The following is a 24,934-nucleotide window of genomic DNA, read 5'->3' as shown; positions in this document are numbered from 1 at the left end:
GGGGTGACAGTGTGGGCGGAGGTAGTGAGCTGCTTGGGGGGGGGCAAAATCATGTGACACCAACACCCAGGATAAAACTGACGGGGGGGGGGGTATTTGCAGTGCGTGTAACAATGCCGGGGGGGGGGGGGCGGGGAAGGAGCCGGTGACTTGATCCTTCTGCTGCCCCTACGTGCCATTTCTCTCCTCCCCCTTGCTACCCTCTCCCTGCCCTGCCCCTTCATGTCCCCTCCTTGCTTTTCCCTCTCCCCCTACAGGGTGACCCAGCACATGCACTTCCTGAAGGAACAGAAGTTTGATTTTGATGCACTGTGTATCCAAGCAGAAGGGTTTGTTATGCCCAGCGCTTGGGAGTGGAGGTGGAGGGAGGCCCAGGGGAGTGTCACTTGGCAAGTCAGGCTCAGTGAGATGCTGCCCAGCAGTGGATCCCAATAGACTACAGAGGGAGCTAATGAGTGGAGAGAAGCAATGGGGTGGGAGATCCCAAGCACCTGGACCAGTCCCAACAGCAAGGCATAATGAGCACATAAAACCAATTATCTAAAAGGTTGTATGAGTGTTCCACTCAGGGTTACATATTGCTACTACACAGGTGTTAGCCTTCAAAATCCTCCGCTTGCAATGTATAAGTTAGGTCCATGGGAATGACGGACATGTTTGCCTGCGGGTACATTCTTAGATGGTCTTAAAGTACAGAGAACAGTAAATAACACAGCAATAACAACTGTGTGTAGTTCATCAGTGTGTCCCTTTGAGCTCGGCTTGGCATCTGTGAGGGACGGATGCCATAATTCATGTTGACTTGTTAGCCTTCTCCCTGAACCCTGTTTGGCGTTTGGGGAGGATGTACTGTTATCTTTTCCTGAACCAAGGAGCAGACTTTGAGGCTAAGTCTACACTGGCATGATTTTCCAGAAATGCTTTTAATGGAAAAGTTTTCTGTTAAAAGCATTTTTGGAAAAGAGCGTCTAGATTGGCAGGACATTTTTCCGCAAAAGCACTTTTTGTGGAAAAGCGTCCGTGGCCAAACTAGACGCGCTTTTCCGCCAAAAAGCCCCGATCACCATTTTCGCGATCGGGGCTTTTTTGCGGAAAATAAATCTCTGCTGTCTACATTGGCCCTTTTGCGCAAAAGTTTTTCGGAAAAAGACTTTCGCCCGGACGGGAGCAGCATAGTATTTCCGCAAAAGCAGTGACAATCTTACATGAGATCGTCAGTGCTTTTGCGGAAATTCAAGCGGCCAGTGTAGACAGCTGGCAAGTTTTTCTGGAAAAGCAGGTGCTTTTCCTGAAAAAGTGGCCAGTATAGACACAGCCCCCGACTCATCTCGGTGAGTTATGTGCCATAACTCTTGATAAGTCCTGAATTACTGCTCTCCTCCTGGGGTTGTGCAGTCTTGGCTTGTTTATGCCTGTTAAACAAACAAGGTTGATTCCTGCTTATCTCAACTTTTTTTTAGCCTTGTATTGTCCGTTGTTAGCTGGGCCTCAGGCCAGGCCCCTCCAGTTTGGGCATAAGTGAAAGATTTTTAACAGACAGTGAGGTCAAGATTTTACATACATATTATTGGGATTTTGGCTCTTCACTGCTCCAGGGAGATGTGATGCTGGGTTCCAGGAAAAGGGAGTGTCCTCAGGCCAGTCAGAGAGGGGTGGGTCGATCCGGCACCTCTCCTGTGTAGAAGGTGTGTATGTGTGTTGTTGGGATTTTGTGGTTCCCAGAGACTCAGGTGCTGGGCAGAATCAAGGGTCTTCAATTCAATTCGATTCAATTCAATTCAATTCAATTCAATACTTTATTCAATGTGCACAAAGGGAGAGCCCCTGGTACTAAAATCAGCCAGAGCCCCTCGAGCAAGGAACCCCTCCCCTTGCTGTTTTATAGCACATGGTTACAGGTTACATAACACAAACTTCTTAACCAATCAGATTCAACCTTTCCATATATGGCTTTGTTTGTCACATGCCTGCACCTCTCCAGTCCACATGCCGAGCTCACCCCCCTCCCCTTGGCCTCCCCCAGGCTGTTGCTAGGGTGGTGAGCCACAGCATGCCTCTCCATGCATACCCTTCAGCTCCCCCATTTGGTTTTGGAGCTAAGAACAATTCTTAGACCCCACTAACACCACTTCCTTGTATTTATTAGGAGCTATAATTGACCTTATCAACACTTAATTAATTACAGTTTTGGTAACAGAATTAAACAATACATTCAACCTTTAATACATAATGGTATGTACACTAAAAGTAAGTCCCCATATCCATTGCGAAAACACAACTGAAATCCATCCCCAGGGAATCTCTGTTCCCACAATTGCAAACTCTTCTATCCACTGAATCACTGTAATTGCCTTACCACTTCTTTCATAATATCTTCCACAATAGGAAGTACGAGATGTTCAAGCCAGGCTTACTTTCCAAAGCTAAATACCCAAATCCACACCAGGTAGTGGAGTCTTTCTTCACTGTTATATCATCCATTAAATTAAACATTACATGCACCATTAAGTCAGGTCCCAACATTTGAGATAGGGCTTGTCCTGACTCCATGTTTCTTATATGCAAAACCCATCCTCCCAGGATGGAACATTGGTCCCATGGGAAAGCTATATAGTTATCTCCAGCCATTATTACATACTCAGCTACACTGGTGTCTATGACATGAGAATGGGAGTGGGTGGAAGGGCTGAGCCTCCAATCCAGGAGACCAACCCACAGGAATTAACACCTCTCCAAAGATGGAATAATCATTCCAAAATGCCCATTATCAATAGAGACCACTCCTCTGCCATCATCCAAGGTGAAGACATTCAGTCTTTGAGAACTGCGGCTCTCACCCAACAGGGCACCTGTGACACGAGCAAGTCTCCTATCAGGGCTACAACTTTCATGTTAACACCATGCCAGTATGATAACACCATTCCAGACCAATGCTTGCTCAGACATTTTAGTAGTTTTTAATAGATGGCTGAGTACAACAGTGAGGACCTAACCAACTATGTTGCTGAGTTAAGGTGATATCTAATTAATTAGACATGAGCCCTATTCTCACCACAATAAACTGTCATCCCTGCTACTAACAAATTTTCAACCCAGTCCCTATTATGAGATTTGATAGCTTGAGTAATGGCATTTACAACTGATCCAGTGGCTCCTCCCCAGGTGACTACATCAATAAAACACTTAATACTGAGAATGGCCCTCAAGGAGTCCATAGGGTAAACAGAGATTATTGTGCCCTATGTTGAGTGTCACCCTTGTATACTTTTACTCGTGACAGGTGCACCCAAACTGGAATTCCAGTGACCCGGGCCGCTGAAGGAGTTACCAGAAGAACCATGTGAGGTCCAGTCCAGGCTGGTTCAAAGGTTCGTTTTCTATAGGCTTTCACCAGTACTTGATCACCGGGCTGCACCTCACATGTGTCCTCTTCACTAGCCTTTGGGTCTGGTTCAGTTCGGGGGTCCTGTGAGACACACTGAGATAACAATTTGCAATATTCAACAAGCTGGTCACCCATGACATACAACTCCCCCGCTCCAATGCACAGATTTCCTGGCGTCCTCATCGCCCGCCCTGTCAGCATTTCAAAAGGAGATAAGGAATGTGGATTAGTAGGACTGGATCTCATAGACATGAGAACCACTGGTAAATTGGTGACCCAATCTTTCCCTGTAGCAGAAAACATCTGTTTGGTTAGTTTGTTTTTAATGGTTCGGTTAGCTCTTTCTACTAATCCCGAACTCTGGGGATGGTAGGGACAGTGGAATTTCTGTTTGATCCCCAGTGACATGCATACTGTTTTCATCACCTTCCCTGTAAAGTGGGTACCTTGGTCACTATCAATGAAGCATGGAAATCCCCATCGGGGAATTATTTCGGTCATCAATATTTTAGCTACATCAGATGCAGTGGCCTTGGCCACTGGGAAAGCTTCTACCCACTTAGTAAAGTGATCCATGATCACCAGAACATATTCTTTCCCTCTGCACCTTGGCAGGGGTCCAATGAAATCTATTTGTAACTGTGTGAAGGGCTGTGTTGGTCTTGGCTGATGTCGCATTCTCACTTTCACTGTGGGAGCAGAATTACATTGAGCACATGTTACACACCTCCTCACATAATCATGCACATTTGCATTAAGCTTAGGATGCCACCAGGTGTCTGACATCCGGTGGATCACCCTCCGTGCTCCATCATGTCCCAACATGTGATATATTTGTATCATAGTTCCCATCAGCACATTTGGTAACACTAATGTGTTTCCTGGGCCTCTCCAAGTGTTATCATCACACAGTTTTCCCCCATTATCCATCCATAACCACTTTTCTGCCCTTGGTGCAGAGTGTTGGATGTCCTGTAATTCAAAAAAGTTTGGGGTTTTTATGAGAGGCTGTGTTGCAGCAATCAATTGCATCTCTTTACCTTCCACTGCTGCTCGTTTAGCTAGTTCGTCTGCCCTTCGGTTCCCCTTACTATGAGGGTCTGTCCCTTTTGTGTGGGCCCTCACTTTTATCACTGCTAATTCAGTAGGTTTCTGCATGGCTTCATGAAGTTTATCCACTATTCCCCCATTTTGTATTGGGGATCCTGTACTCGTCAGGAATCCCCGATTTACCCACAAGTTAACATAATCATGTACAACCCCAAACGCATATCTAGAATCAGTATATATGTTTACAGCATGACCTTTCGCAGCTTCACATGCTGCAACTAATGCCTGCAGTTCTGCTACTTGTGCAGATGCCCCAGGCAAACTGCCGTGTGCCACCAGCTGTCCATCTTGAGTACAAACGGCCCATCCTATGTGTCGCTTGCCATCCACATAGAAGGAAGAACCATCCACATATAGGCAAGGGGCACCAGGTATTTCAGTTTCTTTTACCAATGGAACGTCCATGGGCTCTTCCTCAAGGCAACAATGATGTGGGTGTCCCTCATCTGGGGTAGGCATGAGGGTAGCAGGGTTTAACGATGATGCTCTTTGCAGATGTACCGAAGGCATTAGCAAGCTCGTTTCCCATCGAGTCCATCTTGCTACATGGACTGCTGAGGATTTCTTCCCTGATAAAATAGCAAGCACAGCGTGAGGTACAACAATATTTACATCCTGTGAACCAATAAGTGGTGTGGCCTGATTTAGGGCCATAGAAGCTCCTTCCACTGCCTGAAGGCATGGTGGCATTGCTTGAGCGACAGCATCTAGTTTAGAAGAGTAGTATGCTACTGGGCGCTGTTTATCCCCATGTTTTTGCGTTAATACTGCTGCCATATGTCCCTCACTGACATGCGTGTACAATGTAAAAGGCATTAATGGATTAGGAAGTCCCAACCCTGGGGCAGTACTTAGCCTTTTTTTCAATGTGGTAAATGCCTGTTCACAGTCAAGTGTCCATTCAATTGCCTCATGTGGTCCACCAGCACCCTTCAGGAGATTATTAAGAGGCTGGACAATCCTTGAATAATTGGGGATTTGAGTTCGGCAGAAATTGAATAGCCCCAACACTTTCCTAACTCCCCTGACCGTAGTTGGTCGTGGGCATGCATTAATAGCCTCAGTGCGGTCAACAGTTAAACGCTTGTACCCTTTGGATATTAGGTACCCCAGATATGATACTTCCCCCTTTGCAATCTGAGCCTTTCTAGCATTACATTTTACCCCACTGTCTGCCAAGTGCTGCAGGATCACTTCTAAGTCTTTCATGTGCGTTTGGCGATCTGGTGAGGAGATAAGAAGATCATCAACATACTGTACAACACAAGAAGCCATGTCTGGCAGCTTTGCCAGCACATCAGCTAATGCTCTATGAAATAAAGTAGGTGAGTTATGAAAACCCTGGCTTAAGCGAGTAAAAGTATATTGCTTCCCTTTAACAGTAAATGCAAACCAAAATTGACTGTCAGGGTGCACAGGACATTTTGCTTTTACCATGGTGAAAACATCAAAAGCATGCAGGCCTCCCACGACCATCCACTCCTGCACCTTTTCCCAGAAGGGTAGGTTTGGGTTATTAAGCTGCAAAGATGGCAATTCTTTTAACATGCTCCGCAAGTCAGATGGACTCATAGGAGTGTGCTCTAGGCAACTCACAGTAGCAGGGTCCCCTTCCCCTTGATTAGTATTAGGGACAGTGTGCACTCTCACTGGAGCCATAAAACCAGACTGATATCCCCACATACCACATGTAGGGTCCAAAGGTGCTGAGGGACAAGATCTCTCTTCCTGCAAGGCTGTTTCTTTATAGTTTTTTGCTTCTGTTTGCAGTTTTTCTACCTCTGCTTCTAACTCTCCTATCCTTCCTTTTAGCATATCACACTTTCTAACCAGCTGTTCATAATCAACAATTAAACACATGCCAGCCAATTTGTCCTTTGATAAATATTGTGGTTTATGCACAAAATCAGTATTGCCCACTTGTAATGTGGGTTGGTCATCCTTCTTTCTTTCAGTCACACAGCCAAGATATCTCAACAAGAAAACTAATAAACTTACTGCTACAATAGTGATAAAAGCACTAATTAAACACTCTTCATATTGTGGATCACTAAGTCCCTTCATCTTACCCTTTTTTGTAAACCTAAATATCCTCCAATCTCAAAATCTTTAAATACACTACCGTTTACAAACTAATAACAATTTCCAATTAGGAGATCTGGGCCAGCCAACACATTAACTAGAGGTACTTATGGCTATACCTGCCCCTACATTAACTGTTGGTCCTTATGGCCTCTTTGATTTCCCACTTCAACAACACTTAGTCAGAGGAACTTACAGCTTAACCCGCCCCCACACTAAGTACAGTGTCTTAAGACTGCAACCAAAATGTTACAAAACTGCAACAAACCCCTTAAATTCTCCAACACCCAGTTTCACTTACTACAAAAGGTGTGAGAGTCACCAGTCAGGTCAGGGACACACAACCAAATGAAAAATGAACAAAATCACCCTCTAACTTGATTGTAGGTCTTGATCCTGAAGGATATTTCTCACCCTGCTCGCTGCGCCAAGAAACTGTTGGGATTTTGTGGTTCCCAGAGACTCAGGTGCTGGGCAGAATCAAGGGTCTTCAATTCAATTCGATTCAATTCGATTCAATTCAATTCAATTCAATTCAATTCAATTCAATACTTTATTCAATGTGCACAAAGGGAGAGCCCCTGGTACTAAAATCAGCCAGAGCCCCTCGAGCAAGGAGCCCCTCCCCTTGCTGTTTTATAGCACATGGTTACAGGTTACATAACACAAACTTCTTAACCAATCAGATTCAACCTTTCCATATATGGCTTTGTTTGTCACATGCCTGCACCTCTCCAGTCCACATGCCGAGCTCACCCCCCTCCCCTTGGCCTCCCCCAGGCTGTTGCTAGGGTGGTGAGCCACAGCATGCCTCTCCATGCATACCCTTCAGTGTCTGGGGATGTTCACCACTGACCGCATGATCTATGTACATGGAGCTGGTCTAGGTACCATTGTGCAAAAAATCAGGGGTCCCAGAGGGCATTCTGTGCTTGCAGTTTCTGCATCCCTTGGCCCATGTCCCATCATAGTATTTCCTATCTGTGCTGCAGTTTTTCATACTACACTTTTGTACTTGCATTTCCTGTGGAATTTTATTCTTTTAGATCCCCTGGTATCAAGGTGACAGATTTCCTGAGTTGGCATCAGAGCTCTTGTACCTAAATCCATATTCAGGCAGGTGAATCTGCAGCTTTTTCTTTTTTTTTTTTAATCAGAAACACTGGGCACTGAGAACTGAATTCCATTGTTGCAGATGCAGTAATGTTGAAACTCAAGACAGGTGTTGAAAGAAATGAATATGGATTTGAGGTCTCACTTGTCATGTTACTGGATTTTAAGGAGATCAGACAGACCACTTTGAAAAGATGATAATGGGGGCAGAATTCCCACCCTATAGTCTGTACAAAGGGGCCATGTGAGATGTCAAATGAAAACTTATGTTCTACTGATTCTAGGTATGTTATTCATGTACTTGTGTAACATCTGTATGTGGAGTTATAAATATGTACTCTGCGTTGATGCTGGAAGATTCTGAGACAGACTCATAGAACCATAGAGCTAGAAGAGACCTTAGAACATAGGTTCCCAAACTGGGGTCTGTGCCCCCCTGTGGGGGCATGAAGAAATTCCAGGGGGGGCACGAGGTGACCCGTCTCCCCCCCCCCCCCCCAAGAAAGAGCCTGCGCTGGCATTACCTCACCCAAAGTTCATCTTTTGCTTGGTTACTTCCTGAGGTCTGTCTCCCTCTCTCCTCCCGGGGCTATAGACATGTCCAAGATCCACTTTGAAAAGGTGCTAATTTGGAGCTGACTTTGAAAAGGTGCTAATTTCACCCAGATAATCAGGGCCACAGGGGGAGCTCTACTTCTTGAATAATCATTGAATAAAGGCTGGAATGGGGGCAGAATTTCAAACAGCTGCTAGCTCAAAGTCAGGAAACAGCATAGGGAATAAGCGGCACACATGCTTTCTGAGACCCTGGACTTGGTTACTGGACCCCCAGGTACCAGCTTAGCTGTCCACTCCCCCCATCCAGACCCCCACAAGTACCCTGCCCCTGTCCAGACCCCAACCCCCACGAGTACCCTGCCCTTCCCACCCAAACCCCCATAAATACCCTGTCCCTGCCCAAAACCCCACGAGTACCATGCCCCCCATGCCGAGACCCACAGAAGTACTCTGCCTGCCTGCCCAGACCCCAAACCCCACAAGTACCCTGCCCCCACCAAGATCACCACAAGTACCCTGCCCCCCTGTCCAGACCACAAACCCCCATGAGTACCATGTCCCCCCTGCTCAAACTTCCACGAGTACATTGCCCAGGGCCCCACCTGCCTCCTGTCTCCTGCTCAGGGCCCCACCAGGACCCTCCTCCTGTCCCCTACCTCCTGACCAGACACTTACCCCCAGCTTGCTCCTGTAGCCTATTTTCCACCCAGATTCTGCACCCCATCCCTATCTCACTGACTGGCAGCCCTGTCCTGCACACTGGATCCCTCATTTTTGGCCCCACCTCAGAGTGTAGAGGGGCCCACAAATTCCACTAATCCTGGAACCCCAGAAAAATTTATCTGGCCTGAGTCCTTGAACCTCAGTTCTACCTACCCTACTCGCATGGGGCTGCGGTGCCAGGGGAGGGAGGTGTCTCAGTTGCGGCCACATCAGTGGGGTTTTGGGGGGCTAGGAGGGTTTGGGGTTTTTTTGCAACTCACATGTGTGGTCCCTGATTGATTTTTTCTGGGGGTCAGTGACCCTTGACCCAAAACAGTTTCCCTGCTCTTCCCATAAATAAAGACAATGCTGAAACATTTGTGCTGGAAATATATTATTTAAAAACAAAGTCTGGCTCTACTGTGCAATGGACCAAAGCCCCTTGGGAAACCTCCCCAATCATAGAATCATGCAATGTTAGAACTGAAAAGGACTCCGAGGGATCTTCAATTCCAGTCCCTTGCGCTTACAACAAGACAAAGCACCATCTAGACCATCCCTGACAGGTGTCTGTCTCACCTGCTCTCAAATATCTCCAGGGATGGAGATTCCACAACCTCCCTAGGCAATTTATTCCAGTGTTTCACCCCCCGGAAAGGCAGGAAGTTTTTCCTAATGTCCAACCTAAACCCTCCTTGCTGCAGTTTAAGCCCATTGCTTCTTATCCTGTCCTCAGAGACCAAAAACAATTTCCCCCCTCCTCCCTGTGATGCTTCTCTCATCCTGACAGGCTGAAGACTCACATCCACACTTTGCTCCAGATTGTCTCATCTAGCAGGAGGCAGCACAGGGAAATGGCTGTGGTGGAGCCAGCTCAGGTAGGGGATTGTGTGGAGAGCTGAAGGGAGGCTATTGCAGAGGGGATGGGGCAGGAAATACACAGGGTAGGTCAGTATGGGATAAGCCTGCTGGGAATTGCTCAGCCTAGGGCCTGATGGTCTGAACAGGCCCATTGGGAGGGGGGTGAATATTCCCCCATTTCTGAAAGAGGAAACTCTACATGGACAGGGCTGGGAAAACTGACCAGTCTCCATTGGTTCATGAATGGCTTTTAGCCAGGATGGGCAGAGAGAGTGTCCCAAGTTTCTGTTTGCTAGACTCTGGGAAAGGGCTACGGGGTGGATCACTGGGTGATTCCCTGTTCTGTTCATTCCCTCAGGGCACCTGCACTGACCGCTATGGGCAGACAGGACACTGGGCTAGAGGAGCCTTTGCTCTGACCCAGCCTGGTCATTCCTCTTGCTGTTTCTCATGCTGGAGACAGAGCTCGCTAGGCAGAGGCTGCCATGAACTAGGAAGGGGCTGGAATTCCTGTCCCTGTGGCAAACTCTGCTCCCACCTCAGCCTGTGGCTGGCCAGGGGTGACAGAACACCCTGCCCTGCTCCATCTGCTGGGAGGCACAAGGAGCTCTTCCCTCTCTCTCCCCTGGAGCCTTCTGGCCTCTCTGGGCAGGACAGGTTGAGATTCTGCCCCTTGGGCCTCCTCCATCGTGACTAGTGGGGCTGTGGCTGGAGTGGCACAGGCTGAGTGGGGGCCCCCTGTTTTTTCAGATGCCAGTGACCTTCGAGGAGGTGGCTGTGTATTTCACCGCGAGGCAGGGGGCGCTGCTGGGCCCTGCTCAGAGAGCCCTCTACAGGGACGTCATGCAGGAGAACTACGAGTCTGTGGCTTCGCTGGGTAAGGATTCCTGTGCCTCAGCTAGCAAAGCCCTGGGGCCAGAGTTTCTGCATTGGGTCAGGTTTTTCCATGGTGAGTTAGATTAGAGAGGAGTGGGGCCCACAGCCCCTGTGTGAGAGACACTTTCATCCCCTTGTCCCCTGTTGGGCAACAGGGGAGTCAGACACCCAGGGGACATGCTAATTCTACCCCATCTCCTCAGCTTCCAGAGGCCAGAAGCAGGGAACTGTTCTGCCTACATTGTTTCTCCTGTACATACGGTTCACCTTCCTCTTTGGGACTGGCTTCATCTGTGGAGGGGTCTGGGCTCTGCAGTCTTGGAAATAGCCCAGAATTCAACCATAGAGCTGTGTGTATGTCAGCAAGTCCCCCCAGAGCCCACAGACCATTCCTAGGATGTGTGTCTACACAGCCAAGTTATTTTGTAATAACAGCCATTACTCCTAAATAGCTATGTGAGCATCTGCACAGAAATTCTGTTATTTCAAAATAATTTCAAAACAGACGGCTTATTCTAACTTCTGTAAACCTCATCTATGAAGAATAATGCCTATTCCAAAATAGCTATTTCAAAATAAGGCGTGTGTAGATACTCCACTTCTACTATTTCAAAATAGCCCCTCACCAGGCCCATTCTAAGTTATTCTTCCTGGGGCTCTCAATCGAGATAGCTCGTCTACATTAGGGAAGCCTGCCTCAGACTCATATTGAAGTTTCCCTGCAGTGTAGATGTGCTATTTTGAAATCAGCTAGTTCAGAATAACTATTCTGGACTAGCTTATCTGAATTAACTGTGCAGTGTACACGTAGCCCTAGGGAGGGCATGACAGCACCCTCTGTCACTGAGGGGTGGGAGGGTCACTGAGCTCCGCACCTCCATCTGCAGCAGATGTATCTCTCAGCCAGCAGGTACAACAGAAGCTTTATTAGTTCACAGCGAAATAGCGTAGAACAGACTTGTTAGCACAGGAACCAAGAGCATTCAGCGCAATCTATCTTGGAGAGAAGGGAACCCAAAGCCAAGGGCCCTGTCCCCCATCTCTTTCCCCAAGCCAATGAGACTCACTTCCACCCAGAGTCAAGGGTCTTGTTCTACATCTCTGCCCCCGAAGCCAGAGAGACATTTCCACTCTCCACAGCTCTTTCCTGGCTGCAGCCAGCCCTGTCTCAAACCTTTGTCCAGTGTCCCAGGCAAAAGCTGTCCCCTGGTCACACACCCCTCCCAGGCGAAGTTTGCCATGCTGTTGGGCCATTTCCAACATGCTGGCCAGGGCATCCTCCCTCAGTGAGTCACTCCCAAATTCCCATCCCCATCGAGATTGTGGTGCAGTGCCCAGGGAAACTGAGGCACACACACAGGATTATTATAGGACAGTAGAAATCACATGCAGAGTGAATACAATCCCAACTTCCTCTCACATCCCCCACCCCATTCTGCCCCAGAAGTCTGCTGCTCTCAAGATGTCTCAGTTTCCCCAGTCCCATATAGGATGAGACTGAGCTCAGGAAACGTTCCTTCTGACACCTACTCTACCCAGACTCCATGTGCCTTCACCTTGTCTGATCTCACCCCTTTCAGGATTCTCCATTCCCAAACCTGACCTGATCGCCCGGCTGGAACAAGGGGAAGAGCCGTGGGTCCCAGATCTCCAGCCTGCCAAAGAAATGGGGATCCTGAGAGTCACCTGCACAGGTGAGGAGTCAGGGAAACTCACACCGAAACATTCTGGCACATGTAGGAAAAAGCTGGGACTCCCAAAAATGAGCTATGAGCAACAGCCCTCCCTTCCGCCCCATGTTCCCCAGGTAGGGCTGCAGGTATAATTCTGACAAATGCCTGTCACAGCTCCCCAGCCATCCTCTTAGCTGTCAGGAGTTTCTTCCCTTTGTTTGCTTCTCTGAGAGTATTTGGGTGGAATCTGGATGCAGAATCCAGTATCTCAATCATCTGAACTAATCTTCTCTGGTGCTTTCTGTGTTAGACAGGGGCGGGCAATGATTTTTAACGGGGGCCACTCCAAGATTCTAGGAAGTGATCGAAGGCCCCATGCTACTCCCAGCAGAGCTGGTTGTGCTCCCTGCCTGGGGCCCATGAAAACTGCCAGTAGCCCCCAGTGCAGGGTGGGGTACTGTGAATCTACGAATTTTGGGGTCTCATCCTGCAAACAATCACCATAGCTGTTTACTGCTAAACATTTGGGATTAACTTCTATTCATCTCTATTGTGGGGAGGGGTTATAAAGTCTTTGTTCGTTTAGTTCTTATTAGAGGGCCTGAGTCACTGCTACAAATAAATGGAGGAACATGAGACACTTCAGCTGCAGGACCCTAAATTTAGACACTTGCAGCCAAGTTCAGGCAGCATAATTAGCAGCTTGTTTCTCGAAAATACTGAGTGATCAGAATTGAATCCCATTGTTTCAGGTGCAGTAATGTTGAAACTCAAGCCTCACTGCCACCTTCAGCCTGTCTTGAGCTCTCGTCAGGGAAGGGGGAACAAGGTGGAAGCGGGAGGATACTCAGGTTTCCTTCCTCCTGAAACACTGAGTAACGACTCTGTATGAGGTGGTGTTGGGAGGTAAATCCAAGGAGATGTGGCCTCCAACCAATAAGTGACTGACACAAACAGGACCACAAAGAACTTTCGCTTAAACCTTAATGTTATATCATCTCAGTCGCTTACGCTCGTCTACAACAGGTTAATAAAATGCCCCCAAACTGCAATAATTCCTGAAGTTGGGTGTGGTTCTGGAGCAGGGGTGAGTAAGATTTGGGCCACCAGACTGTTTGATCTGACCCAAGGCTTACTCTGTCAGGGCCCTGAAGCTGGTGGCTTCCCCCCACCAGGGGCATGCAGTGCCTAGAGGGAGCTGCCAGCCATTTTCAACAGCAAGATGTGTCCTGGCAGTGGGAAACTGAGAGGCAAGAGACTTTGCTGACTCCCCTGCCCGGAAGCCAAGTCTCCTCTCCACTTCTCCAGGGGTGCACGATGCATAGAGCCACCAGCTGTTTAAAAAGGCTGGTGGTTCTGTTTAGGTACCATGCGGCCCTGGCTGCAGGGGGTGAGAGAGATTGTGTACTCTCTTGCCCCTGTGCCCTGCGCCCAGCTGTAATGATTGGCCTCGGGCAGGGAAGCGCACATAGTCTCTCCTCAAATCCCTCCCGGGGCCATATAGCTTTGAGCAGCACATGGAGGTAATGTTCTTGAGTGGCCTGGGGCTGCTGCAGGAGGGAGTCTGCTTTGGGGACCCTCTTGGGTTGCTGGCTTGAAGCAGCCTAAGGTAAATGACTCCCAGCCAGAGCCTGCCTCTGGCACCTCAGGCCCTCCGATTCCCCAGCTCCCTAACCCAGGCCACCACTCCTTCCTTCCCCAGGTCACCATGCAAATGCTCTGCACACACATCCCGCCCCAGGTCACAATTCCCTCTGTTGCCCAAGTGAAAATTCACTCCTGCACCCCTACTCCCTCCTGGACCCTACCCTCCAATCCTCTGCCCCAGACAACTCCTCCTTCACCCCAACTGCCTCTCTGACCCCACACTCTTTCCTGCACCCCAATCTCCTTACCCCAAGCTCCCTTCTGTACCCAGCCTCCTTCCCAAACCCCACACCCCTGCAGAGAGATGTGTGGCCCTTGAGCAGTTTCCAAAATTTTAGTGTGTTCCCCCATCAAAAATGATTGACCCAGCAGCAGTTTTCAGAGGCCCAATCTTCCTTCTGCTGGTGGGGACCACAAGCTATAGTCCAGAGGGGAATCCCTGATAAGTCCCTTTTGAAGAGTAAGTACCCCTGACTTGTCATCCCTGTTTATTCATTAGTATTACAGTAACACGTCCTTCTGGGGAAACTTATTAAGGGTATGTCTACACTACCCTCCTAGTTCGAACTAGGAGGGTAATGTAGGCATACCGCACTTGCAAATGAAGCCCGGGATTTGAATTTCCCGGGCTTCATTTGCATAAGCAAGACGCCGCCATTTTTAAAACCCCACTAGTTCGAACCCAGTAGAGCACGGCTACATGGGGCATGAACTAGGTAGTTCGAACTAGGCTTCCTAGTTCGAACTACCTAGTTCGTGCCCCGTGTAGCCGCGCGGCACGGGGTTCGAACTAGCGGGGTTTAAAAAATGGCGGCACCCCGCTTATGCAAATGAAACCCGGGAAATTCAAATCCCGGGCTTCTTTTGCAAGTGCGGTATGCCTACATTACCCCGCTAGTTTGAACTAGCAGGGTAGTGTAGACATACCCTAAGTGAGCAATGCTGAAGGTCAGGCAGGCGATCGCCTTCTAACCATCAGCTAGCCAGGTTGGATATTTTAGACTTTGCCTGCCTTGGGGCCCTGACAGACACACCCTGAGGGCACACAGACAAGCTTCTCAGCAATTGCAATAGCAATCACTGAAGGAAGGACACAGGCACCTTTCTGAGACATGGTCATGTGACTTTCTAGGATCAACCACTGTTTGGGCTTACAGCAAAAATGGAATCATCATTGGTGGCTGGTTTGAATACTGAGTCACTAAGTTTCTAACCTATCACTAATGATACTCATTAGCACAGTTGGACTTAAAACCAGATTCATGCTTCCTATGTCGAACTGTACATACTCAGATTATGGAGACTGTAACTTCAAAAATGGTAGGCATAACACATCATGTAACATCTTGAAGGTGCTTTACTAAAATTCATATTAAGTCAGTTTTCATGAAGTGAGGGGGCTGTGACAATTTCAACTCCCCTCCCCCCCACACACACACTGTTGTTTGGGTGTTTTCTCCCCCTTTTCCTGTTCCCCTTTCTGCTCAGCACAGAGAATGACTCCTGTCTTGTTTCCATCTTTGTCCCAGCAGGTGATGGGATGCTGAATGAGAATAATGAGAGTCTTCAGTGGGCAGGACTGGAGCAAGTTGCTCCACATGAGATGTTACTGGGAAGATCTGAAGGACATGTGACCCAGAGTCCTGAGCAGAGAGAGATCCTTGAGAGTTATCTTAGCTCAGAAAAGCAGCAGGAAAATCATGCAGTGGAGCGAAGAGGTAAATGCAGTCACAGGAGCAGAGGTGTGAAAAGAAACAAAGAAACTGTTCAACAGAAAGTCCCCCATCAAGAGGGACCCTATGCTTGCAGTGATTGTGAGAAAAGTTTCCAATGTCAACAGGTCCTCATTTTACACCAGAAGATCCACAGAGGCAAGAAACCTTTCAACTTCTCTGACTGTAGGAATTACTTCAATCAGAACCCTGAGCTTATTATCCATCAGGGAATACATCCAACTGAGCGAATCTGTGAGTGCCCTGACTGTGGGAAAACATTACATTGCCAATTAGGTGGCACTGAACACCAGAGAAACCAGAGGTCAGAGAAACTGTTGAAGAATTCTGACTGTAGGAAAAGCTTCAGTCAGTGGTCATGCCTTGTTGGACATAAGAGAAACCATATGGGAGAGAAACCCTTCAGCTGCTCTCACTGTGGGAAAAGCTTCAGTCAGAACACAACCCTGATTAATCATCAGAGAATCCACACAGGAGAGAAACCCTTCAAGTGCTCTGAGTGTGGGAAAAGCTTCAATCAGAATGCAAACCTGATTAATCATCAGAGAATCCACACAGGGGAGAAACCCTTCAGCTGCTCTCGCTGTGAGAAAAGCTTCAGTCAGAAGGCACGCCTGATTGAGCATCAGAGAACCCACACAGGGGAGAAACCCTTCAAGTGCTCTGAGTGTGGGAAAAGCTTCAGTCAGAACACAACCCTGAAAAATCATCAGAGAATCCACACAGGGGAGAAACCCTTCAAGTGCTCTGAGTGTGGGAAAAGCTTCAGTCAGAACACAACCCTGATAAATCATCAGAGAATCCACACAGGGGAGAAACCCTTCAGCTGCTCTCACTGTGAGAAAAGCTTCAGTCAGAAGGCACGCCTGATTGAGCATCAGAGAACCCACACAGGGGAGAAACCCTTCAGCTGCTCTCACTGTGGGAAAAGCTTCAGTCAGAACACAAACCTGATTAAACATCAGAGAATCCACACAGGGGAGAAACCCTTCAGCTGCTCTCACTGTGGGAAAAGCTTCAGTCATAATGCAAGCCTGACTGAGCATCAAATAATCCACATAAGGGAGAAACTCTTCAGCTGCTCTCACTGTGGGAAAAGCTTCACTAATAACTCAAGCCTGATTAAACATCAGAGAATCCACACAGGGGAGAAACCCTTCAACTGCTCTGTGTGTGGGGAAAACTTCAGTCGGAAGGCAAACCTGATTTATCATCAGAGAATCCACACAGGGGAGAAACCCTTTAGCTGCTCTCTCTGTGGGAAAAGATTCTGTCAGAAGGCATACCTGATTAATCATCAGAGAATCCACACAGGGGAGAAACCCTTCAAGTGCTCTGAGTGTGGGAAAAGCTTCAGTCATAACAGAAGCCTGATTAAACATCAGAGAATCCACACAGGGGAGAAAACCTTCAGCTGCTCTCACTGTGGGAAAATCTTCAGTCATAACTCTAGCCTGATTGAGCATCAGAGAACCCACACAGGGGAGAAACCCTTCAGCTGCTCTCACTGTGGGAAAAGCTTCACTCAGAAGGCAAGCCTGAATAGGCACCAGAGAATCCACATGGGCGAGAAACCCTTCAGCTGGTCTCACTTTGGGAAAAGCTTCATTCAGAACTCAAGCCTGATTGAGCATCAGAGAACCCACACAGGTGAGAAAACCCTTCAGCTGCTCTCACTGTGGGAAAAGCTACAGTTGGAAGACAAGCCTTCTTAATCATCAGAGAATCCATGTAGAAGAGAAACATTTCAACTGCTCTGACTGAATAGAAATGTTAATGAAAATAAAAGGCCATCAGTTCAGAGCACATCAAAATATTTTTCCATACAATGTAAAAATTGTCACCAGAATTCATTGTAAGCCCAGAGTGTGGGAGTATTTGGAGCTTGTGTGGAGAAAGAGAACATTCCATTTGGGAACAAGAAAGATTAAAAAGACACTTAAGTTTGGCAGGGCTATAAAAGCTCCTGCTTTGAGGCACGAGCTAGTGTCTAACACAGGGGTGGGCAAATTCCACCTTGTGAGCTGGATCCTGCCAGCCTAGGACTTTGATCTGGCCTGTGGGGCTGTTTCAGGCCCTGCCTCCAGCACGTTTCCTGGGAACAAAAGCCACGCGACTCCCTTTAACTACTTTTATTTAAAGGGCTAACACATTGTCTGGTAGGTGCAGGAAGGTGTGAGCCCTTTAAATAGAAGTAGTTAACAGGGTTTGCCCATAGCAACTCCCTGGCACAACACTAGCAGCAGGGTGGGAGCTGTGAGTCCTTTTAACTGCTTGTGTTTAAAGGACTCACACCTGCCGGATGACTGTGTTGCCTGGCAGCTACTCACAGGTGCAAGCCTTTTTAATAGAAGCATTTGAAAAGGATCACAGCTCTCACCCCATGCAATCCCATTGCCTGGGAGCCAGGGCCATGCAAGCCCTGTTAGCTGCTTCTATTTAAAGGGCTCCCACTTTTCTTGCACCTTCCAGGCAACAGTCCCTGGGAAAGGTGTGGGCCCTTTAAATAGAAGCAGTTGAAAGGTCTCTAGCATCTGCAGCTCCCAGGCCATCTACTGGCAGCAAGGGCAGGAGCAGCAAACCCTTTAAATAGCAGGAATTGAAAGAGCTTGAACGTCGTCCCCCCAGCTAATGTGATGCCTGGGTGTTGCAGGAGTGGCACAATCCCTTTTAACTCCTGCTAAAGCCTTTGCTCCTCCAGTCCGAGGCTCTGTCTCTTCCATTCGAAGGCCGGAATGAGGTGACCATTTACCAAAAAAAAACCCAGTCTTGAATTAAAATTGCCAGTGAAGGTGAATCCACCTCATGCCTTGGTGAGGTGGGTCAGCTACCCTCACTAAGGCTTTATCTATGCTTTCTTTCCTGTCAGAAAATCAGAAGAACTGAACAGCTACAGCCCTGACTTGAAATTGGACCTAGATTGACTGCCTATAAGACACCCTGCTAATTGTTACACTGTCAATGGTTTTATATTGAAATTGTCTCTAGCAATAAAAATAGCCTAAAACCAGTTATACTAGTACATCTTGGGAACCAATTACATGGAACAAATTAAGAAATGGAGTAATGAGATACTGTACCACTGAGTAATTATAAAGCACAGTATTGGAATACTGTATCAATAATTAACAGTAGCCAATGCACAAAATGACAGTCACTCAGAATTTCAGATGACAGAGGAGGTCATTGTGCTTGATTAACAAGGTAAAAGCAGTCACAGTAATTGAAGACAATGAATATAATTATCTGAAGAAGTGGGCCTATGGGTGTCCAGTAGCTGAGGCATAGGGAGACTTTGCCTTTCCAAACCACCGGGCATGGCCATGTCTGCTCCCATCACCAATACCCATCCTCATGCTCAGGGCTTGACAAACAGCGGCGAAATCTACTCCCCAGCCCTGAACAGCGCATGCGTGTGCCACCGATAAACAGGGCAACTGGTGGAAATCTACTTGCCACAGGCAAGTAGAAACAGCAATTTGTCGAGCCCTGCTCATGCTGCTCTGGGTTGGAGAGTCAGGCCACATGGTCTCCTCCCCTCCTTGGTATTTCAGGAGTGATGCCACACAGCCTCCTTCCCTCCCTCAGGCTCTGGGGAGGCAGGGGAGCTGTGCTATGTGCTTGTGCTCCCTCTCTTCCCTTGTTGCTCCAAGGAGGTGATGCATGAGCCCCCTCACCTCTCTTCCCCTCCCCAGTGCTGCAGGGAGGCTGGGATGCACTCCACTTGGTGCCCTGCCCACTCCACTCACTGTGGAGGATGAGGCCACAGCAGAATGGGAGGAGCTGTAGGTGAATCATACAATCCCAGGGCTGAAAGAGACCTCAGGAGTCATCAAGTCCAGCCCCCTGCCCAAGGTAGGACCAAATCCAACTAACCCCTCCTAGCCAGGGCTTGGTCAAGCTGAGCCTTAAAACCCTCTAGGAATGGAGATTCCACCACTTCCCTAGGGAATCATGCCAGTGCTTCCCCACCCACCATGGGAAATCATTTTTCCTAATATCCAACCTAGACCGCCTTCCCCCACTCTAACTTGAGACCATTGATGCTTGTTGGGGCTTTCTTACTGTGTGCTGGGCTTGTGTTTGTGAGAGAGGGTTGGTGTGTGTGCTTTTTTTTGTTTTGTTTGTTTTTTCCCATGTTTGTGAGTGAGGCTTTTTTTTCCACTTCCCCTTTGCCCTCACCCTCCTTCACTGAGTGTGTGCTGTGATTAGCAGGTGGAAACTGTTGGCTTCTAATTAAAGTTTAAATTCTAGAAGCCTCTGCTGATTGGCTGAGCCTTGGTAGGGGGACGGACTTTCAGGCACTCCAGGGCTTTATAAGGCATTGGGCAAGCAACCAAGGAGCTTGCGAACAGGTGAGTGCTAACAGGGAGTTTAGAGAGGGTGTTCAGAAAGGGAGAGGGAAGGGCATGAGGTTCTCTTGCCTTTTTAAATCCCTTCTCCAGGACAGCAGCGATGGATGGTGATAGGTCTGCTGTTGTTACCTGCACAGCATGTGCCATGTTTGTCTTCCTCCTGGAAGAAAGAACGGATTTCATCTGCACTAAGTGCAAGCTGGTCACCATTTTGGAAGAAAAAATTAGAGGACTGGAGGCCCAAGTGTCGACCCTATGCTCGATCAGAGAGGATGAAGACTTCCTCGATAGAAGGCAGCCTTTAATACTTCAAGCATGGCAGGTGGAAGAGCCAGAGAGGGCAGTACATGATCAGGAAGAGAACTGGCAGCATGTAACTTCTAGAAGGGGAAAAAGGCCAGCATGGGAATCCCCCAATGCTATAGAGGTAAGTAATCACTTTCAGGCTCTCTCCACAGGCTCTGCAGTGCTGAATGCTTTGGAAGGGACCTCACAAGGAAGAAACTGGAAAGGAACACCATCTACTGGAAGGCATGGGATGCGCAGTCCTAGTGATGGGGCTTTAAACTAGGTTCGTCGGGGGACAGTGACCAAAACCCTGAGGGTAGTGGGAAAGTTGGATACCGGGAAGAAACGCAGAGAGGAACAAGCAAGAAAGGAGGACCCTGATTCGAATGGAGAAGATAGGGCGATCAACTGGTTACCTGAGATGTTCTTGCGCAAGGAGCTGCCAGTGTAGATATAGCCTTGGTGTTTTTCTAAAGGCCTGGAATCAGTTGATTACGTAGGAATCTCAGCTTTCATTTTTAAAAAGTTCTCTATGCTTCTGGGCCTTACTGTTAAGGAGGAAACCTTTAAAACATGAACCCTAAATACTCAAACAAAAGGCCTATAAAAATCCAACATGTTTTATTTTTAAAATATCTTATGATTTGTAGACCATTCTCATAACTTTGTGTAGGCGTTCCTTGTGATTTTTGGGTTGGCAATACTGCTCTTTGGTGAATTTAGAGAGGTCTCTCCCTTCAGTTTCCCTTTCCACCCTCCTTTTTTGTGACAGGTCATCAGAGAATCATAGAGACAATGGAAAGTAGAGTGAGTCCATGACTATGGTTAATGACTGGTCAGGGTGACTAACTATTATCAGCCAGTGGTCTGAATGAGCTGCCATCTGTTAATCAACTGTAGGAAAAGGCTTCACAAGCAGACCTTATTTATATAGACAACCTACTTTGCCACAGAGATCAATCAGTAGATGCACTTGCTGTGTCAAGGTGATCATTTTGGCTCTTTTGGGTTGAAATACACTTAAGACTTGGAGCTGGGAGAATGAAATGTTGTTATCCATATTGTCTGATTAAAAGACCTGAACTTAATATGACCCGGCTTAGGGTCTACCATAACTTGAACACTAAGCAGAGGATAGTGAGTCACAGCTAACTGAAAGCCACAAAAGATGGAAACAGGTTTTATTTCTGGTGGTGTAGGGTCTATTTGGGAGTCTTCAATTATATCTGACACTTTACATCCAGTGTTTAAAGGCAGAGCTGACTAGAATCAATTGAGAATCCTTGTCTTGTCTCAGGGATCGCCTGGTCTGCACCATGCTCAGGGCCTGGGGATTTTCTGTCAGTTTGCCAGACCAAATAACTAGCCCCCCACTCATCTGGAGTCTCTGCCTCTCATAGGCCTTCTCACCCTCAGGTTCTGCTTGGTCTCCAGACAGATGCTGCTTTGATACAGCCACCTTCTTCTGTCTGTCACTCCTGGGCCTTCTGGAGCAAAACACACCCCTTCATTCTGAGTTTGGCCACCTGGGCTTTTAGCACTCAGATCTGCACCTAACACCAGCATTTGGTAGTGATGGGTCTGAACAACTTCTGTAGAGAACCACTGTGGAGCATCCTTGCTAACTGTCTCAGAAAGCAGAGGAAGGTAAGCTCTTTGTCAGCGAGAGGAAACTCTCAGCCCAGGTGGGACTTGAACCCACAATCCCTGGCTTAAGACGCCAGTGTCTTGTCCATTAGGCCAATGGGCATACAGAAAACACTGCCAGGGACAGAAATTCACCCTTCTATATGTCTCTTCTTCAACTTTTAGCTCCTGATTAAGCCCCTTTGAAGAAGCCAGATACATAGGAAGGGCTGATCACACTCCTCTGAAAATCAGCTTTCAGTAGGTATCTGTAGCTGGCTCCAAGTCATGGGCCTTGACGTCTCCTCTCCCTCCCGAAACCAGGGAAGTGTCTCCCACCGCTGCAGCCTCCTGAGGCTCTATGGCCATGTCTGTGCAGCAGGGACAGCAACACTCATGGGCCCCACAGGAGGGCCCATGGCCTAGCAATGCGGCATCCTGAGCAGCCTCTGATGTTCCCTGCTTGAGCCCCAGAACCAGCCCTGATTGAGTGGGTGCAGGGAGAGCGGCTCACACATGCCATGCGGCTGGCCAGGGGCAAGACGTGAGTCTGCAAGGCAGCAGAGACATCACAAAGAACTTTTACAGCATCTCAGCTCATTGGTTGGGAGGCAGTGACCTCACAGAGGATCCATGGCAACTGCCAGGTAGGACAGGCTGCAGGCCTGGAGCCATCTCAGAGACCTTCCATGGGCTGGCTGCCTGGAATCTCCTTTGTGAGGTTTCCCCTTGAGGGCAGACGGGATTGAGGGTCACATCCAGGAGTGTCTCCGTGGAGACTTCCCCTTTCCCTAGGCTGCAGTGGGAGGGGGCTGGGGCAGGCAGGGCTACAGGCAGAATTAGCATTGAACTTCTGGGAGAAGCAAGAGAGAGAGTTGCAAACACCCGACGAGGATGGCATTTGAACCCATGCATGTAGAGGAAAACGGATTAGCAGTCCATTGCCTGAGGCCCATGGTCACCAACAGGTCAATCGTGATCTACTTGTTAATTGTGAGGCGTCCGCCTCCCCCCATTTTTCCCCACCCGCAAGAAGCCCCACTACCTACCTCCAGCAAAAATGGAGGTAGTGCTGGCTTCTCACGGGTGGATGGAAGTCCCGCAGCTTAATGCCACTTCCGGGGATTCCGGAAGTGTGTTGGCTGCTCTGCCAGGCACTCTGCAGGAGGGGGTGTTGGCCCCAAAAGAGGAGCTCAGTGACTTCCCTGCACCGGCACTCGAAGGGTGAGTCGGCCCCAGGGTAGGCAGACATGGAGTTTCCCTGCACTGCCGGGGGGGTCAGCCTCAGGGTAGGCACGCATGGAGTTTCCCTGCACCGGGGGGGGGGTCAACCCCAAGACAGGCACGCGTGGGGTTTCCCTGCACCATGGGGGGGGGGTGAGTCGGGCCAGGAGGAGGCATACGCTGGCTTCCCTCTGGCGGGGGAAAATCCTGGAAGGAGGCAGATGCAGGGGACTTTCTGCCTCCACTGGCACCCAGGTCCCCAGCCCCCACTCCTCAGCTACAGAACTCTGTCCCCACTCCCTGAACTCTGTAACTACTCCTATGTCCCCAGCCACAGAACTCTGTCCTCATTCCTGTCCCCACTCCCCTATCCCCAGCTACAGAATTCTGTCCCTATTCCCCTGTCTTCAGCTAAAGAACTCTGTCCCCATTCCCATCCCCAATCCCTGAACTCTGTCTGCACTGGCACCCTGTCCCTAGTGGCACTCAGTCCCCTTCTGCAGAACCCTGTCCTCTGCCCTCCCAGCACCCTGTTCTCTCTCCCCTGTCCCCAGCCGCAGAACTCTGTCCCCACAAAATATATAATTATAAATGCTTTTTTAGATTTAAATAGCATGAATAAAAAACAGACCATTTATTTCATAACTATAAACACAAGATTTTAATTTTATTTATCACATAATTTAAAAATAAACTGTTTATCAGAGGGTATGTCTACACTACCCTGCTAGTTCGAACTAGCGGGGTAATGTAGGCATACCGCACTTGCAAATGAAGCCCGGGATTTGAATTTCCCGGGCTTCATTTGCATAAGCCAGCCGGCACCATTTTTAAATGCCGGCTTGTTCGAACCCCGTGCCGCGCGGCTACACGCGACACGGGCTAGATAGTTTGAACTAGCAAGCCATTCCGCACTATCTAGCCCGTGCCGCGTGTAGCCGCACTGCACGGGGTTCGAACAAGCCTGCATTTAAAAATGGCGCCGGCCGGCTTATGCAAATGAAGCCCGGGAAATTCAAATCCCGGGCTTCATTTGCAAGTGCGGTATGCCTACATTACCACCCTAGTTCGAACTAGGGTGGTAGTGTAGACATACCCAGAGTGTGTAAGTAAGGGCTGGGGATAGCAAGTGATGGACAGGAGGAGAATAGAGAGGGCGGGGCTTCAAGGAAGGGGCAGGGCGGTAGATCTTTGCCTGTTCTGAGATTTAAAAAGTGATCTTGGGTGTAAAAAGGTTGGACACCACTTCCTTAGGCACTTGGCCACCTCATCTGAATTGTAGGGATTTGTTTCAAACCACCTGAAGTCAGCACTTCAGGGAACATTTGTGCCACCCAGGGTGGGAAGGTTTTGGCTTTTCACAATGTTCCCTGGGCTATTGTACAAAGCTCAGTGCTGGTAAAAACCAGACACCCCCTAGCTATATCTACCCTGCAGACTTCTTGCACAAGAACTGTTTTGTGCAAGAGTTCTTGTGCAAAAATTCTTTCACAACAGTGTGTCCACACTCACATGTGCTTTTCCACAAGGGTGTGCCTAGACTACAGGGTTTTGTCGACAAAAGTCGACTTTTGTCGACAAAATTAAACCTGCATCTACACTACCGCTGAGTTCTGTCGACATAACGTCAACAGAACTCAGCAGTTTTGTTGACACTGGTAAACCTCATTTTATGATGAATAACACCTTTTGTCGACAGAG

General features: G+C 48.4%; 1 protein-coding gene across 1 annotated transcript; it reads left to right on the top strand.

Moving 5' to 3' along the window:
* Window positions 1-146: 146 nt before the first annotated feature.
* Window positions 147-23,856, top strand: LOC142821439 (uncharacterized). Its single transcript, XM_075912361.1, has 6 exons — window positions 147-7,974; window positions 9,741-9,828; window positions 10,562-10,688; window positions 12,268-12,381; window positions 15,537-17,390; window positions 18,610-23,856. Exons 1-6 carry the CDS (start codon window positions 7,940-7,942, stop codon window positions 18,624-18,626), a joined length of 2,235 nt encoding a protein of 744 aa, XP_075768476.1. The 5' UTR covers window positions 147-7,939; the 3' UTR covers window positions 18,627-23,856.
* Window positions 23,857-24,934: the final 1,078 nt, after the last annotated feature.

The sequence above is a fragment of the Pelodiscus sinensis genome, chromosome 31 (assembly GCF_049634645.1).
Source record: "Pelodiscus sinensis isolate JC-2024 chromosome 31, ASM4963464v1, whole genome shotgun sequence".
Taxonomy (NCBI): Eukaryota; Metazoa; Chordata; order Testudines; family Trionychidae; genus Pelodiscus; species Pelodiscus sinensis.
The sequence above is the reverse complement of the archived record's forward strand: the minus strand, read 5'-3'. Positions and strand labels throughout refer to the sequence as shown.